We start from the raw sequence: 19,111 nt of genomic DNA, 5'->3' as shown, positions 1-19,111 counted from the left end.
AGGGGGGAGGGATAGCATTAGGAGATATACCTAATGCTAAATGACGAGTTAATGGGTGCAGCACACCAACATGGCACATGTATACATATGTAACAAACCTGCACGTTGTGCATGTGTACCCTAAAACTTAAAGTATAATAATAATATAAATAAATAAATAAGCCAGGCACGGTGGCTCATGCCTGTAATCCCAGCACTTTGGGAGGCTGAGAATTGAGTACAGATTCAGAAAAAAACACCTGAGGTCAGGAGTTCGAGACCAGCCTGACCAAATGGAGAAACTCCCTTCTCTACTAAAAATACAAAACTATCCTGGGGAGGGGGGCGGCGGTGGCACATGCCTGTAATCCCAGCTACTCAGGAGGCTGAGGCAAGAGAATTGCTTGAACCCGGGAGGCAGAGATTGCAGTGAGCCGAGATCATGCCATTGCACTCCAGCCTGGGCAACAAGAGCTAAACTCCATCTCAAAAAATATATATATACATATATATTCTAGTTTAAATCTTTACTATTTATTTAACCTTCCTCATGGGGAATGTAGAAGCCATTGTATGAGATTTCCCTTAACCTACTGTGCTCCTTTCTCTCCACCAAAATATAGATAGTATCTAATCTCATCCATTCTTTCCTTCTCAGCTGTGATCTGGACCTGAGAAATTCCACACTTATGCTCTAGATAACCCCCACCCTCCCACCGCCTTTACAGGAAAGTGGTGCAAGTGATTATTTTTCTTCCATCTGCATTTTCGCTCCTTTCCATTGACTTACCTGACAGTTCCAAATTCTTCCTTCTCTTGAACTCCCTTGATTTCATTATTTATGCCCCTCTGCATGTTTCTAATTTGTGCTTTCTCCCGTATATTTTAATTCTCTCTTATTTTAATTAACCTTCCTCACTAAACTAGATTTCCTGAGGGCAGGGTCTCTGATTTAATCATATATGTATATACATATATGTGTGTGTGTGTGTGTGTACACATAGTGGTAAATATATATAACCTTAATCAATTTGAATTGTGTAATTCAGTCCTGTTAAATACATTCACATTGCTGTGCAGTCTCCTGAACCCTTTTCATCTTGCAAAACTGGAACTCTGTATTCATTAAACAACAACTCCCCATTCCTTTCTGCCCTAGCCCCAGCACCCACCATTCTACTTTCTGTCTGTATGAATTTGCTACTCTAGATATGTCATAGAAGTGAAATCACATAACAGTTATCCTTTTGTGACTGGCTTATTTCATTTAGCAACCTCAAGATTCATGTCTGTTGTAGTATATATCAGAATTTCCTTCCTTTGTGAGGTTGAAGAATTGTGAATGGAATGAATTCATTGTGTGTATATACCACACTTTGTTTATTGTTCTCTCAGTGGACACTTGGGTTGCTTCCACCATTTGGCTATTGGGAATAATGAAGGTATGAACATGGGTATGCAAATATCTCTTTGAGACCCTGCTTATAATTTGGGGATATATACTCAGAAGTGGAACTGCTGAATCATATAGTGATTCTATTTGTAAGTTTTTGAGGAACCCTCACAACATTTTCCATAGTGGTTGCACCATTTTACATTCCCAATATTGCACAAGGGTTTCAATTTCTCCACATCCCTGCCAACACTTGATATTTTCTGGGGTTTTTTGGTAGTACCCATCGTAATGTGAGGTGGGGTCTCATGGCTTTGATTTGCATTTCTGATTAGTGATGCTTACCGTCTTTTCATGTGATTGTTGGCCATTTGTAAATCTTTTTTGGAGATATGTCTACTCAAGTCCTTTGTCCATTTTTAAATTGAGTTGTTTGGGTTTTTGTTGTTGGTTTTATTCATCTTTGAGTCCCACATAGCATATATTCCATTGTTTTGCCCCACTTCTGGAAATGGGCTCAGAAAAGCTGAGCACCTGCAAGGGGGTTGACACAGAGGCACTGGACCATGTAAGTATATACTCTGAGGTTCTAGTTGAGCTTCACCTTTAGAGACAATTGACAGGAGTATCATCGGAGGAAGACTCTTGAGTGGGACATGCATTTCTCTATGAAAGTTTTCATTGCCTCATCACAAAACCCACATGAAATAGATTTTTAGAAGGAAAGGCGTTCTTGTTCTGGATTCAAACTCCTTGGGAAATTTGGAGAAGTCAATTTCCACTTTTTGGTTAGGAAATTGCCCTAGGCTGAACTTTGGAGACATGCTATTTATGCAGCAAAGGTCAAGACTCAGGGGAAACAAACAATAAATCACATTGATAATCTTCAGTGGTGGGTATTTTTTCATTCAGTAAACATCCATCATTTGCCTAAGAGCCAGATACTTGGCTAGGGGGTAGGAATATTATGACAATTCGGTCAAAGTTAAGTCATCTCAGTCTGTATCTATCAAGGAGAATTACTGGAAAACTAGGTGTAGAAATGGGTAAATATTACCATTAATCTATGGCTCATTTTCCTATTTTCTTGACACTCAAATTTTGCTTTGATTTCCTTCTTTAATGATTTAGGTAAAAAATTGTAGTGGCTGATTAAAATGTGTCATGTTGAAAATGGTGGAAGAAATTAAAAGGTAATTTTCCCTTACTACTTAAAAAATCTGTGATTAACGTGATTGCTGCTTCTCCCCATCTATAGAACATAAAGTGCCTATGGAGCTAAAAAAAAGTATTCATTGTTCAGAATCACTGTTTCAGAGACTTAGTCATAGCCAGTTTATAAGATGGCTAAGTGGAGTAACATATATAAAAGCTTCTAGAAAAGTCAGGGCAATATTTTCTTTCCTTTCTTTTTTCTTTTCTTTCTTTCCTATAATTTTTGGTCTACCCATGAAAAAAGAGTTTACTAAGCAAATTAATAAGCAAGTTTGCAAACAAGCAAAGCACCCTTTTATTTAATAGCAAAGACATTTAGCAGCAGGGCTCTATTCACACAATGAATTTGCTAATTATAAATGAGTGTCCCATGCAGTATTTAAATAATTTACAAGGTTTTTAGAAACCTTAGAGCTCTGTCCCCCTTCCACTTGTAACAATGTGATTGCAATCCCCAGGGAGAAAGAATATTGCTTTCAAAATATCCTATTAGTCAGACTGTTCAGTTTACGTAAACCAACATCCTCTCATCTGTCGCACTTCCCGTCCATGACTGAAAACACTGAGGCCAAAATAAGCAGACAAAGCAAGAGAGCATAGCATATAAGGCCTTTCAAGGTCTTGCTGCTGCCTGTTTCATACAGCCTCAGTTTCTGCAACTCTTTGCCATGCACACTGTGGCCCAGCTACAGTAAACTTCTTGTCAACTCAAAAAACAGTGCCCTTGGCCAGGTGTAGTGGCTTGCACCTGTAATCCCAGTGATTTTGGAAGCCAAGGTGGGAGGATCACCTGAAGCCAGGAGTACAAGACCAGCCTGGGCAACATAGTGAGACGTCATCTCTAAATTAAAAAACAAAAAAATAGCTGGGCATGGTGGCACATGCCTGTAGTCCCAGCTACTCAGGAGCCTGAGGCGGGAGAATCACTTGAGCCCAGGAGTTCAAGACCGTAGTGGGCTATGTTTACACAAGGCCCACCAGCCCAGGTGACAGAGCAAGACCCATGTCTCTAAAATAAATAAATAAAGTGTCCTTGGCCTATGTACTGGCCTTTGCCGCATGCTCATCTGATGAGCTCCTGCTCATCTTTTGTGACCCAGACCATAAACTTCATTGCCTTCTCTGAGCCACCTTTTCCAGTGCCTGCAGGTACTTTGTCCCTCCTTTGACTGATTTCCCATAGTACTTGGCCCAGATCTTTGAGAAGTCTGATCACGTTCAATGGCAATCGTGTGCTTAAAAGGCTTTCTCCCACACCCGAGCGTGAGCTCCTGGAAGACAGGGACTCATGTTTTACCCTTTCCATTTATCTCTAAGTACCTAGCATAGTTCTTGGCCCAGTAGGCATTCAGTAAATATTGGGCAAAAGTTATTAGGATCACTATAGTAAATGGCAGTGAGGTCTAAAGGAGAAAAAATGAGAATGATGGGGACTCTGAAGTTAAGAAGAAAGGATATATGAAGAGATTAGGAGATAGGGGTCAGCAAGAGAGGATGGAAATAGAGAAACACACCAAGAAAGCAAGTAGGAAGTGAAGGAATAAAGAAGTGAAGCCTGGGTTCTGGGAAGCAAAGTAACATCAAGAATGGACTCATGAGGTATGTGAAATTAGGGCATTTCTGAAGCTCATCTATACCCACTTTTCCCTAGAGCCAAACTGGGATGGAAGAAAAGGCCAGAGTGAGGAATGAGGCAACAAACCATCTATAGACTATGAGCTAGGCCACTGCATTTGGCCTGGGGCTGGGGCTGGCCTCCTTCCCTGGCCTCTCCTGTTCTTCAGCTTCTCAGTTCGTATCCAGGCCTAAGCATTGTCTCCTCTTCTCTCTTCTGCATCAGGGGAGGCCCAGTGAGGCTCTCTGTATACACAAGTTCATATATATGAGAGCAAATTGGCATGTGTGTGTGCTTGCTTCCCACTGGGTGTTTGAGTTTCTTTCACTGTTAAAAATAAGCCCAAAGCACAGTGACATAGCAACTCCCCATCTATCTCTGCCTTTGCTATGTCAGAGAGTCTTTTACATAGCTCTGTGGAAAGCCTTGGCCTGCTCCTGAGCTTGCTGAACAGTTACACTGCATGAAGGGTGGGATGCTGTTGTAATGATGCATGTCAACATGCCATGGTATGTATTGTCTTTATGACAAAACGACTTTTCAGACTCACCAAGCTCTCTTCCTCACAGGAGATGTGCCACTTGATGGTCACGGCCTTCTGGAGTTATTTCTTGGGTAACCAAAAAGTGTCTGGGGCCTATAGAAAGCAGCACAGTGTAGCCCTAGATAAAAATCTCTTACCCAGATTGCAAGTTAGGCTCTGCCACTTAGTCTGAGGCTGAGTTTTCTCATCTGTCAAATGGGAGTAATCTCATCCACCTACCTCATAGGGGTTGCTCTGAGGATCAAATCACATGATATATAAGATTCCACATGTGACCAACATTCCACAGTTTATTGGCGATTTCTAGCTCCATTCTCTCATCTGATCCTCTCAACAATCCTGAAAATTATTTTGATCCTCATTTTACAGATGAAGAAACTGAGGCATGAAGAGGAAAATTGACTTAGCCAAAGCGACATAGCTCGTGAGCCAGGATGATGCACGTTTTCTCTTTTCATACTCATCTTCAGTTATTCCTTGACACAAACCTGGTTACTAGTGCTATTGGCTACATGGCCCCTGTGCTTTAACTTCCCTCATGGCTCCTCCTCCCTGCAGCGTCTGAAGGTTCTCTGTGTAATGAATTAATTAGCTTTGCTTTTTTCTCCCTTTCCCCCCCTCTTTTTCCTGGCCTCTAGAAGAAAACACCAGCAGCCCCAGCAAAGAAAACCAGCACTACCTTCAACATCGTGGGGACCACCTATCCCATCAACCTGGCCAAGGACACTGAATTTTCCACCATCTCCAAGGGCGCTGCTCCCAGTGCCTCCTCAACCCCAACAATCATTGCTTCACCCAAGGCCACCTACGTGCAGGACAGCCCGACTGAGACCAAGACCTACAACAGTGTCAGCAAGGTTGACAAAATTTCCCGCATCATCTTTCCTGTGCTCTTTGCCATATTCAATCTGGTCTATTGGGCCACATATGTCAACCGGGAGTCAGCTATCAAGGGCATGATCCGCAAACAGTAGATAGTGGTGGCAGTGCAGCAACCAGAGCACTGTATACCCCGTGAAGCATCCAGGCACCCAAACCCTGGGGCTCCCCTTCATGTATTTCAGGATTCTTCTTTTTACCCCTCTACCAAGCTGTGACCCTCAATTCATATTTATGAATCTCTACAAAAAAAATACCTACAGAAAAAGTACTTGTCCCTCCAATATTGCCCAGTATAACCCCATCAAAGCCAAACACTGCCATTTGTCCAGTTGCTCATCTTAGTCTGCCAATCTCCCCTAGCTGAGGGCACTGCATGTATTTTATTGCACTCTGCCCGCTGCAAAAAGAACAAGAGATTCTACTCTCCATAGTGGAAGCCTTGGCTGTTTGAGAGGCCCAGAACAAGAATTGTTGACTGGCCATCTAGATCAGATGACTCTAACTTACTAGGCAGCCAGGTTAGGCTAGGCCATGTGATCCTGCGTGCCACCTCCCCTGCCTTCAGCAAGGCCTACTAGGCATAAGTACTGATAGCAAAGGTGGGAGCCAGTTCTACACCCCCAACCCATTTATTGGTTTGGAAATTAGTGGGGACAATTGGTACTAACCACCATCTACCATGTATGGCCAAAATAAATAGAACTAGCTCTGCCAGCCTGGCACCAAGATGGCTGGTGCCCTGCCATGTCCAGCCCCTCAGGAAAATAGTCCCCTCCTTGGTAGATCTCTCCTCCAGAAAATCTTCTTCCCCCACTGCCTTTGGCACCCTTGTAGCCAACTGAGCACTACTTAATTTGGACTCATTACCACCTGTAAACTTTTCAGGAAAAAAATGATCAAGCATTTTTTATTTAAATCAAAAAGTTGCAAATAGAAACAAAGTGATCTAGATTTTAAAAAAAACCATTTTTTTAAAATATGGGAGAGATACAAAAGTCACCTCCCTGCCAAGGCAACTAGCCTATACTGGATTGGGTAAGAGATTTGGAGTGGATGGTAGTTGAGGATTGAAGTCTGGCTCAAAAGAGAAGGCTACTGGCAGATTAAAGTCAAATTCTTCCTTCCATACACTCCACATTCCACACCCTGGCCCAGGCACTTTTCTCCCACCATATCGGGAACCTCTGGTCCTCTGTTGATGCCGATTCTATGAGGGGTGAATTGGAAATTCATACAAATAAATATCTCTAGTCAATATTGAGTCAACTAGATCATTAACTTTATTGCCAATTTTATAATATATTATTTAGAGGCCATTTGTTCTTAATCTTAATGTGAGTAAAAGACACAGGCATAAATATGCAATTTTTATAAGGTAGATAAACTGAATCCCAGAAGTTTGAATGATTTGCCTAGGCTCCTTACAAGTGTCTTTAATAAAGAGCTATCGTGCGCCCCTTTCCAAAGGCCAAAATAAAGGACTGAGAAGCCAGGTCCACCGTGACCTCAGAATCAGCACAATCTCAGCGGGCCTTCTGGGTCACTAGTGGAACTTGGTTGGGCACCAAAAAGGTTTTTAGAAAGTCACAATGTGTCACCCAAGAAGATCACTTTTAATAGTCTCGGCCCAAGAGAATGAGACTGTTTATGATGGCAGCCCCAGCCACTTTGGCTCTGAATACCTGCACTAGTCCAGAGTATCCTAGAAGCCCAGGGTAAAGCCACAGAGGGCACCACAAGCAGATTCTCCCTGCCCACCGGCTGAACAAAGCTCCTAAGGGGTGTATCATTAGCTGCTGGTTGCCTTTTCATCCATCCTTTCCCTGTCCCCTGCTTCCTTGCCATTGCTGGGATAATGCATGCCAGTCCCATTATTCCTAAGACTGTGTCTGTAGGTAAATTCATGACTAGAAGAGTGTAGTCTTGTGGATATGTGGGGATATGGGGGGTGGGAGGGCGGGGCTGTTAATGGTTGTCTTAAGGAACTTAGAATGGAAGCCTGATCTTTGCCTTTCTGTAGAAATTGTGTTTCCAAATGCTTTGGTGCAATGTTTAGCTGCTGTTTATTAAACCCTTTCTGAATTGTAGTTGGTCTGCAGAACTTTCTTTGGTCACTCTTTGGCTAACACAGACAGTACTATGTTTTCGGCTTTCACCCCCAATCTCATGCCACCATTACTTTCTGCTTCTTAACAACCATTGGAAAAAGATAGAAGAAAGGTACCCCCAGAGCAAGAAATGTATTACAATGATCCAAAGTGAAACTCGTGTGAAAACATAGCTTTGATTGACTCGAGGGTCTCATTGCCCAATATGAAATATTATGAAAAAGCTGTATTGCTTCTTCTGCTAAATTCACCCACTCCCAGGAAATAGAGCAATGTATTTTCATTGTAATTCTAAAGGATTTCTCTTCTCCATGGCTTACTATTTTCCCTTTGGCAACAGTTCCCTTAGGCAATAGTTATTAGGCAAATTGAGAGTAAGTCTTTTATTGATTGAGCCATGTGTTGGGAAATGGATGATGACCCTTATTTCTTACAGAGTTAGAAGAAATTTGGGAAATGATCTCATGAGATCTGCTTGAAGAAATCACCATCTCCTAAGGGATGGGAAAAATCTTGGGCGAGCATGTCAGATCCCATACAATTTTTTATTATCCAAAATAAAAGCAAGGACTTGCACCATCTGACACTCAATGAACGTTCCAGCTCTGATGAATGTCCTGCTGCTGCAGCAATCCCACTGTCCCTGGGCAGTTCAATCACACCCCCAGAACAACCATGCGATGGACAGGGGGCAGCCTGTTTTGTAAAATTGCCTGATACCAATATTTAAGTGTCGCTGTTTCCTTCAAAACCTTCTGAAACTACTTTGCCTTTGAAAACCATTCCCTTAGTCTTAGGGGAAAGCTCAAGCTGTGCCAATCAGCAAATGTGTTGCTGAGCTCTCCTAGAGTTTGAAACGCTGCCACAGGCTGGGACTGGTATTCTTGGACTTCAGTATTTATGGTATTCAGAGCACGAGAGAGATATCCCCAGCAGTTCATTGAGGGTGCCAGTCTAGAGGCTGTTGGAAGAGTGTCTAGCACATAGTAGGTATTCATTAAATATTTATTGAATAAATGAATGTGAATCTGGACCAGAGCTACATGCAGGAGGGTTTCTTCATGGCAGTGTTGGAGAAGAGGCTAGCCAAATCATGATGCATGGAGACTAATAGAAACAAACAAATGCAAAGTGCAGCCTTGTAAAGTAGTAGTAATAAATGTGCTCTATTTTAAGCCACTTTAAATAGCTTTTCCCTAATGAAATAGCTGTTTGCTCCTATGGGCTTTTAAATTTGGGGGTTCATTTAATGATCTATAAGTTCCTTGTACTAGAGTACTGAAGGCAGGACAGGAAGGCATGACTGAGCACCAGACCTATCTGAAAGCTTCAAGCACAGCCCACTGGCCTATCCAGGATGCATCTGTGTTATGACACCCTTCAGAGGGCTACCCAGGCCCTGAATCTTTGCAAGAGGTCCAGCAGGAGACCAGGAGATGGAACTAGGAAGGAGAAAGTAAGAGGAAGGAACCAATTGGGAGAAATTCTGTTAAAGGTGCCCTAGAATTGGAAGCAGAGGCAGGGATCTCTCCTTTCCAGCTTCAACAGCTTTTAAATACAAACTCCCTTTAGCCTGAGAACATTCATCATGTGACCACCTGTTGAAATGAGGCCCAAAGTCCCTGCCCTTGCTGACGGGAAAGGTGCCTTCTGAGGCCTCCCGCCTTTCCTTTTCTTTGTTTTTAGTTGTATATATTTAAGGTGTACAACATGATATTTTGATAAACATATACGTAGTGAAAAAACTACTGTAGTCAATTCTATGTATTCAACTATAACGGGGGTTGTTTGTTAGGTTTTTTTGTTGTTGTTTTTAGATTCTACATATAAGTGAGATCATGCAGTATTTGTCTTTCTGTGCCTGGCTTATTTCACTTAGCATGATGTCTTCCAGTTTCATCCATGCTGTTGAAATGGCAAGGGAAACCTAGACCTGTTCTGTTTTCCTTCTGCCTCAGCTCCAACAATTTGATATAATGGGAAAAGCACTGAGAAAAATGGACACCTGGATTTCAGCCAGGGTTCAATCCCATCATAATTGCTAGGTGATGTTGGGCAAGTACCTCCCCTGAGCTGAGACTTAGTTTCCCCATTAGTAAAACCAGATTTTGATCAGAGCCAAGTCAACAGAGTACCCAGCAGCTACCCTTAAGCTTTACCACATCCTGCCCCTCCCCACTGATTGTGCTGTCACCCTCACACCAGCCCATTCCAGGAACACAACCCCATCTTTTGGTTCCCTGTTACACAACTTGGAAGAGTTGGCAACTTCAAAGGAATTTGATCATACACCAAGTAAGGACAACTAGGAGACTAAACCTGAAAATACAAGGGTCAAACTCTCAGGTCTAACAGTGATCTCCCCAGCCTCCCCACCCCTATCCCACACTCAGATCCTTGCCCTCAGCTCCATGTGGCAGGGTCTCCCTTGATGTGACACAGGATCATTAGTGCCCCAACTCCAGTTCTAGCATGGGAAAAGTTGGATCCTAAATTGAGGAGATTAAGGGGGTGCTGGTGCCAGGAAGGGGGCCCACAGGCAAACTGAGAGCAAAGAGCAGAAACAAAACAGACATTCCCCCCCTTTTTTTTTTCTCCAAAGTTTCAGCTCAGGGAAGAACAGCAATTCTTAGAAGGGAAGTCCCTAGACATGACAAACAGACTGAGCTCTTGGGATCTACATTCACAACCTCTCCCTTCTCTGCTGTCACTGGAAAAAGTGGTCTCCCTTCTGTCTAAGGCCCAGCCTCTCCTTTTGTTCTTCATCTCTGCTCCTCTCTTCTCAAAGAATTCTAATTTTGTTATCTGCTGTCAGTGAAGCTGTTCTTGCTGAGTCACCACTGCCCTTGTTACTAAAACCTAAGGGCAGTTTTCAGTTATCTTATTTGACCTGTCAGCATTTGACACTGTTGAAAACTATTTTATTCTTGAAAATGCCTCTTTCTGGTTTCCATAGCACCATAGTCTCCTGATATCCCTGCTTTTTTTCTCTGCTACCTTTCCGTTTCTCATGTTTTTCCTTTTCAACTTCTTTCATCCCTTAAAGGCTGGGGTTCCCTCCAGTGTCTTCCCTGTTCTCTTTTCACTCTCTACATGCTCACTGAGTGCTCTCATCTGTCCTAATGGCTTCAGTTAGCACATACTACCATTAACTTTTGTTGGGTAACAAATTATCCCAAAATAAAACAACCACATTTATTGTACCGATAGGACAGTGCACCGCAGGGATGGCCTGTCTCTGATCCATGATGCCTAGGGTCATAGACGGGAAGACTCAAACAAGTAGAAGGTGACTTAATTGACTAGAACATCTGGGGATGGAGGATATGCCTCCCAGCTCCGTGTGAAAAGGGATGGATTCTGTAGTAAGATGTAGGAGTATTAGTTGCCTAGCTCCAGTCTTATTCAGTAGGACAAAATTTGAGTCTTCAACTGAGAAGATAAAGGAGGTTCTGAGTTCCATATTGGGGGATAGGGGCTTTCATTCACATGTCTGGCAGCTTGGCTCTGAGTGTTGAAGGACAGATTCATCTGGAACTGTTGACTGGAGTTTCTATACATGACCTCTCCTTGTGGCTTCTTATAGCATGGCTTTTGGGTTCTCATAAGAAACATCTCCAGAGGGATGAACAAGCATCCAAAGAGAACCAAATGGAAGCTGCATGGCTTTTATTGGCCCAGCCTGGAAAGTCATGCAGCGTGCCTAAGGCCAGTGCAGAGTCAAGAGGAAGGGTGGATAGGGCCAAAGACTTTGCAGATGTGTATAAAATCTGCTATGCAAGAGGCTGAGGAGGAAGGATCCGTTGAGCCCAGGCCTTTGAGGCTGCAGTGAGCTATGATCATGCCACTGTACTTCAGCCTGGGACAGATCATGACTCCATCTATAAAAATAAATAAATAAATAAATAAATAGATAATAATTTAAAACTTCACCACATCTCCTTTATGCTGATGACTGCCAAATGAATACCTCTAGCTTAGTCCTTTCACATCAAATTTTTTGACAAGTTCGAAACAGTACTCTTGATTCCTCCACCCTCACAGTTCTTCCCTTGGTCATTATTTTGTCAATAAATCAGAACGTCACTCACCCAGATGCTCAGGCCAAAACCCTATGAGGTATTCTTAGCCTCTCTCTCCCATCCTCACATCTAGTACATCTGAAAATCTTGAAAGCTCAGCCTCCAACTTAAATCCCATATTAGCCCTACTTCTACTACCTGTACCCCAGTCCAAGGCTCCATCATGATCTCTCACCTGGAACACTACAGAGCTATCCTTTTAAATAGTAAACTAGATCATTCACTTGCCTGTTGAATACCCTCCAATGGCATGCTGCACATAGACTAAAATTCAAACTCTAGCCTTCACCTTCAAAGTTTTGTGTGACATGGTCCTGTTCACTCCTCAGCCTCCTGTTTTCACAATGCCTGCCTCTCACTCACATTTCATCAACCACATCAACTGCACATCAAGTCCCAATATAACTTATGGACTTTATGCAGGGTGTTTCCTCAGTCTAGCAAGTTCGTTTTCTCCTTGCCTTCACTGGCTGACGTCTGCTCACCCCCAAGCTCTCACCTAAAAAGTCACATCTCTCAGGCCTGTGTCCTTCCAGACTGGATGCTTTGCCATGTTGTGTGCTTCTATTACACTCTGTATTGCTCTCACTACCCCAACACTCACCATGTTTTATTGCAGTCTCCCACTAGACTAAGAACCGTGAGGGAGAGCTGTCCTTGTACACAAGTGTAGGATCAAAACCAGAGTCTAAACTCAGCAAATACTTATTGAATAAAATAACTTCTGAGTTGGGCTTCAAAAGATGATTCAGAATTTATCAAGCAAGAAAGATATGGGTATTCCAGACAGGATGCACAAAGGCCCAGAAGTGAGATAAATCTTCATGAGGTATACAGCAAAACATATTTGTCCTAACTATCCAGACATTCTACCCATTAGGGTGGATGATGAATATAATGGCTCTGGACTTAAAAGGTGGTACAAGGGACACAACATGTCATATACCTGAGAACCTGGCTGCATGCCATCATTTTGATGACTTATCTCCAAAGGTTGGCTTTGACAAGTTCAGAAAGGTGCTAGCAACACACGTGAGCTGCTTTGGGGAAAGCCACTTGCTGGCCCTTACGATTGGCGTCTCCATTCCAAGCGAACATCCTGTAGACTCAAAGTCTTAGAGTTTCCCTTCCTTGAAGCCTCTCTTCGCCCTTGCCAACCAGCAAACACATCCTCATTCAGATCACTGAAGGGTCAAATAAAATGCACAAAGGTGCATGAAGGATAATAACAACACTGCTAGGTCTTTTGCAGGCTGCTAGGTTTTATTGTAGCCTCAGAATAACAGAATAGCACTAAAAGCTGCACAAGGCTGGAGGCTTGACTCTGCATTCCAGCAAATGAAATTTTATACCTGCATATGTCATGTTGGGTAACAGCTCTAGGGTACTCATACACTTCGAGCTGGGCCTCCTTTCTGAAATACAGATCTAGCCTAGAATCATACTGATCATCTCCCTGCCTCTTGATAGGAAGAAATCTAGGAAAGTTTAATGAATTCTTACTGGCAAAGTGGAGAGCCAGTGAACTCCCAGTAGAACTAGTACTAGTGAAATCCAAGGTCTCCTTAAGTCACCACATTCCCTCCATGCTGTAGTCAGAAGAAGCTGCTACTGACCCTGAAGCTGTCTGCTTTCTTCAAACAATATCCATGCTGAGCTGGTGTGCTATGATGAGCCAAATTTTCCAGGCTTCAATGGCACCAGCAGACCTCCTCCATGTCAAGGTAAATAGGATATGTTGCCCAAGGTTGGTCTTCTGGTCTATGGTTACCTCAGCTGGTAATCAGTTCTAGGCACTTTGGTTTTAGGGCATGGTCACACTGCAATCCCTTTCAAGAAGCCATGATGATAGATGCAGCAGAGCCTGGATCTTGGGCAGGTGGCCATTTCCTCTTGTAAGTACTAATATGTGGCCATGTAAGAGGCTTGGATCAGGAATGGTCTCTATCAAAATCCATGAGAAAAATAAGATACCAACATGATCATGGGAAAAAGCTTGTGGTGGTTGGAACTAGTGTGAATGGTAAAAAGACACAGGCACAGGGAGGCAAGAATACTGAGTTCTAATCTGGGATATACCACTGTCCCAGCTGTGTGAACTTGGGCAAGTCATTTAACCTCTATGTAACATAGCATAATAATAAAACTTTCCCAGGGATGACTACAAAGATTAAATGAGCTATTGCGCATGAAAGATGGTTGCAATCTTTAATTGCCACTTATATTGTATTAGTCTGTTTTCACACTGCTGATAAAGACATACCTGAGTCTGGATAATTCATAAAGAAAAGGAGGCTTAATGGACTCACAGTTCCATGTGGCTGGGGAGGCCTCACAGTCATGGTGGAAGGCAAAAGGCACATCTTACATGGCAGCAAGAAAGAATGAGAGCCAAGTGAAAGGCGAAACCCCTTATAAAACCATCAGATCTCATGAGAATTATTCACTACCATGAGAACAGTATGATTCAATCATCTCCCACTGGGTCCCTCCCACAACACATGGGAATTATGGGAGCTACAATTCAAGATGAGATTGGTGTGGGGACACAACCAAACCATATTACGTATGTAGGAGATACATCTAATCCCAACACTGTTCCTGACTTGAAATAGGCCCTCCACATCTCTAGGTCTCAAATAGTCACCTGTGTAATGAGGATCTTGAGCTATGTGACCTTTAAGGGCCCTTCTGGGCTTGATATTCCAGGATTCTAGCCAAATTTATCAGAAATGAAGTCAATTATGTCTGTATACAAGGTATTCTGAAATGGTTTTTATTGTTTACATGAAGGAAATGTTGTGATGTGCATTTTGGATGCAAATAGCAGCAAGGTACGTATTGAGGGGAGGGAAATCCAATGCTCCCGAAGTTCCAAAGTCCCAGTACCTGACAGGATCAATACTGACTGCCGTGCTCATATTTATCCTTTGAGCTGCAATCAGATCAGAGGAAAGTGTAAGGTAGAATAACAATTCTCAACACAATTATATGCTTTCCGAATATGGGCTGATAATTTATGATTTTCCTTATTTTGAAAATTTAAAAAATCATCTTGATTGTTCTCTGGAAATAAAATATCTTCCTGGGAAAATGTCTGCTCTTGAGAAAGGAGGGATACTGGTGGACAGAGCAGATATTATGTATTAAACTCCTGACATATATTTGGCTTTTGAGTTTCCTTCTTTCCACCTTTCTCTTTATTTCTCCACATTTGGATACCAGCACAGTGCTTAGTACATAGTAGAAGGCTCAGGAAATGATCGTTGAGTGAAGAAATGAATATGATGGAGACGAGTTTCTCAAAATCCTAACCCAGAACAACTTGTAAGTTGGAAGAGTTACACAGGAACTTAGGGCCAAATTAAGTAAATGAAGGGATAGTGACAACAACAATACTAACACTGAGAACTGTCATCCACTGAGTGCTTCCTGGGTGCCAGTTGCTGTGTTAAGCACTGACAACAACTCTTTGAATTGGATATGGTTGTTTGCCAGATGCCAGCCTGCTTCTGTTGTGCTTCATGTAATAAATGGAAGGGGACTTATTCACTTGCAGATATTTATTGAAAACCTCCTTGGCATGGGTGTCAGTCCTGTGCTAAGTGATGGGGGTTCTGCAGTGAAGGCAAGCATGGAGTGTGCTCTAAGGAGGGTATAATCTAGTGTCAGAGAGACAGGAAAATGTTGAATGTCAGAGTCTGGGGGAGCATGGATGGGGGCCCTTGACTAGCCTGAGACACTCAGGGAAGAGCTTTCTGGAAAAACTAGCATCTAACCTGTGACTTGGACTGAATAGGTGGCTCGTCCTAATCAAGAGTGGGGTGAGGACAAGGAGGAAAGTCAGAGATAGAGAGAGAGAACAGCAGAAGTAATCTAGCCAAAGGAATATTGTGTACAAAGAGTAAGGCTACAGATACTGAGTAGTTAATTATGGTCAGAGGGGAGACAGAAAAGGGAAGGAGGCTATTAGATGAAGCTGGGAAGGAAGGCAGAGACAGGTCATGTGCAGAGGCTTCTGTAAGGGTTGGGGAAGGCCTTTAGACCTTACCTTCAAAGCAACGGACAGACACTAAAAGATGTTAAGCAAGAGTGTGGAGGAGTAATGATAATGGTGGCATGGTGAGGTCATGACTGGGCCCAAGTTCTGTGTTAGACAAGGAGATGCTCTGGCTTCAATGACAGAATGGAATAAGAAGGGAAGCATGGGCACACAAGTCCAGTGTAATCATCTGCCTATGACATGATGAACCCTGAATTATACAGTGGAACTGGGAGTGAAGCAGAGGGCATGACCTGAGAGAGATTTAGAAGCTGAAATCATTGACACATAAAGACTAATTAGATATTGGTCCTGAAGAAGAGGAGGCATCAAAGATGACAGCAAAGAAGGCATCTGACTTGAGTGACTGGGGAATGTGGGTAATGTTTCTGGACATGGGTAAGAAACACCGGAGGAGAAGCAAATTTGAGTGGAAGATGATGAACTCAGCACCAGACATATGAAGATGGAGGTGTCTATGGGTCACTATTGGTGGAGGTGTGCTGGAGGCAATTGTATATCATGGTCTGTAGGTCAGTGTCTGGATATCAGGGTCTGGAGGCCTGAACTCAAGAAAACAATATGGGATCAAGACTTTGTCAGTGTAGTAAAGGTTGTAATTGAAACCTTAGGACCTCCTTATGTCTCCTGCCCCTGCCCAACACCTCCAGTCATGGGAAGGAGTGCAGAATGAGAAGAGAATGTGGCCCAGATATTCTGAAGAGGAGCAGATGCACTTAAGAGGTGGGCCTGGGACAAGCAGCCAGCAAGGGAGACTGACAATGAGCAGCCAGACAAGCACAAGGAAGACCAGAAGGAGGTGGTGTTATGAACGGAGGCTGAGGGAGGAAAGATAGGATTTCTGGAAGGATAGAGGAGTGGGCATGTTCAGTGATATCAGCTGCTGCTGCTGATTTTAGAAAGGACAAGGACTGAACATATCTTCTTTAGATTTATGGACAAGAGCCTTTGGTGAAGTTCATGAGAGTGCTCTCTGTGGGGTAATAGAGGCAGGAGTCAAATGGGTTGATAAGTGAGGGAGAAGAGAAGAAAGGTAGTGAACAGAAGGGACTCCTTTAGGTCATTCTGCAGAAAGGAAAACAATAAATACACAGTTGTAGCTGGAGGGAATGTGGGGTTAAGAAAGGTTGTGATAAGTTAATTTTTATGTGGGAGAAACATTAGAAAGTTTATAGGCTGAGGAGAAGAAACTAATAGAAAAAGAGAAGAGGAAGAGGAGAAGGGAGTGAGAGAATAAGAAAGGATTGAGAGAAAGAAAGATAGAAGAAGGGAGGGAGGGAGGGAAGCAGAGACCAGTGAAGTGGAGGTGAGATAGGGTACTGGGCTCAGAGGGCAAGACACAAGAATGACTATCAATCAGAAATTTGTTGAGAGTTTGGTGCCCAGAATCCTTCTTGTGGTAGGCAGAATAATGGTATCCCCAAATATGTTTCTATCACAATCATCAGAATCTGTGAATATATTATTTTACATGGCAGAGGAATTAAGGTTGCTAATCAGTTGACCTTAACATAGGGAGGTTACTTGGGATTATTCATGTGAGCCCGTGTAATCACACATGAGCCAGTGTAATCATACGTGAGCCAGGATAATCACAAGGATCCTTATGAGTGAAAGAGGAAGGCAAAAATTAAAACCATAGACGTCACAGCCTGAGAAGGACTTAGCTCAACACTGTTGGCTTTTAAGATGGGGGAAAGGGGCCAGGAGCCAAAGGATGCAGGTAGACATTGAAAGCTGCAAAGGGCAAGGAAATGGATTATCCCATACGGCCTGCAGAAGGATCACAGCCCGGTGACACTCATTTTGGACTTCTGACCTCCAGAACTGTGAGATAATAAATTTGTGTTTTTTTTAAGTAACTACATTTGTAGTAATTTGTTATAGTATTCATAGGAAACCAATACACTTCCCCTCATCTTTATTCCTTTCCAAGATTTTAACCACTGGAAAATAACTAAGGCTCACCAATCAAATGTAAGTTTCAGTGCTGGTTTATTAATTTGGGTAAACATTTAAAAGTCCTATAGTACAAGGTTTCTCTTCAAATTCTGTTTGAAACTGGCTTGGAGTGGCAGGATGTTCGTCCTACAAATGTCTACTGCTCATAGAGCCCTATGCAAGGTTCTAGGAACATAGTAGAGAACAAAAGAGACCAGCACTGGCACAGAGGGCAGTTTTCAATAACATGCAACAAAAACGGCATACTTGAACCACAGGTGTCCAATCCTTAGATCTGCATCTTTAGAAAAACCTTGTTCTAGCTCAGTGATTTTTGGTGATTTTTGCCAGCAATGTCGTTGTCCTCATGGGTGAACTAAGAGCACCCTGTAGACAGAACCAGGAAGGACTGAATTGCCTGGGAAGACCATGTGTGGACAGGGAGAAACCACACAAGTTGAGAGCTTGATAAGCGTTAGGGCAAAAGGACAAGGCCCAGAGCATTTAGAATATTGGTCAAAGCCACAGAGACAGCTCTGGACTGCAGAACAATGACGCCTAACAGGCAATGCCTCACTAGGAGAAAGTCAAGGGATTGAGGGTCTGAATATTTGAGGCTGTGTTTGATCCCTAAGTGTGCTCTGTCCCTGTCCTTGCTCCCAGGCCCGTCATGCTATAACTGTCACAGTGCTGATAACAATGTGTTAGCCAGCTATCTGCCACAGGACCATGAACTTCTTCTGGGTAGGGGGAGGGGGCAACTGCTGATTTCTGTACATATCAGGTTATTGCAAGTTCCAGGCACAGAATTGTCAATGTCTTTTTGACTCTGGAAGGAGAGGGGAAGAGATTCACAGAGACTCTAAGCCACAGTGTAAGGTACAGATTAACCTGAGAGTAGGGAAGGGAGGGAGTGATGAAAGGATCATCCTTTTTGACCTCTTTCTCTGTTACTAATGAAGAGGCCAGACTTCCAAGCCTCTTCATTATTGACCTTTTCATTCTCCCACCCACCTCCTTGAGGGATTAACAACTAAATAAAACTCGCTTGAACGATGTCTTCAGTGAGCAGTCAGGGAGGGAAATCCCAGCAGCTATGGGGTTGTAAGAGCAGGGGCAGCTGCATTTAAGGTCGTGTCAGTGGGTTTGGGGGACAGCCCTTGAACTCTGGATTCTGGGTAGGATGCCCACTTCTTATGGAATCACTTAGGGCCTAAGATTCCCACTTTACAGCAGACCCAGGGACCGAGAAGACACAGGCCTGTGGAGTAGTGTCTCAGCAAAGCCTC

General features: G+C 43.1%; 1 protein-coding gene across 1 annotated transcript in view; it reads left to right on the top strand.

Moving 5' to 3' along the window:
- GABRA3 (gamma-aminobutyric acid type A receptor subunit alpha3) overlaps positions 1-7,715 on the top strand; it is a 274,967-nt gene extending 267,252 nt beyond the window's left edge. The window contains exon 10 of the mRNA XM_019019216.4: positions 5,385-7,715. Within this exon, the coding sequence (XP_018874761.1) occupies positions 5,385-5,720 (336 nt within the window). The 3' untranslated portion in view covers positions 5,721-7,715. The remainder of the gene's footprint in view (positions 1-5,384) is intronic.
- Positions 7,716-19,111: the final 11,396 nt, after the last annotated feature.

The sequence above is a fragment of the Gorilla gorilla genome, chromosome X (assembly GCF_029281585.2).
Source record: "Gorilla gorilla gorilla isolate KB3781 chromosome X, NHGRI_mGorGor1-v2.1_pri, whole genome shotgun sequence".
Classification (NCBI taxonomy): Eukaryota; Metazoa; Chordata; class Mammalia; order Primates; family Hominidae; genus Gorilla; species Gorilla gorilla.
This window is presented reverse-complemented; position numbering and strand designations above follow the sequence as displayed.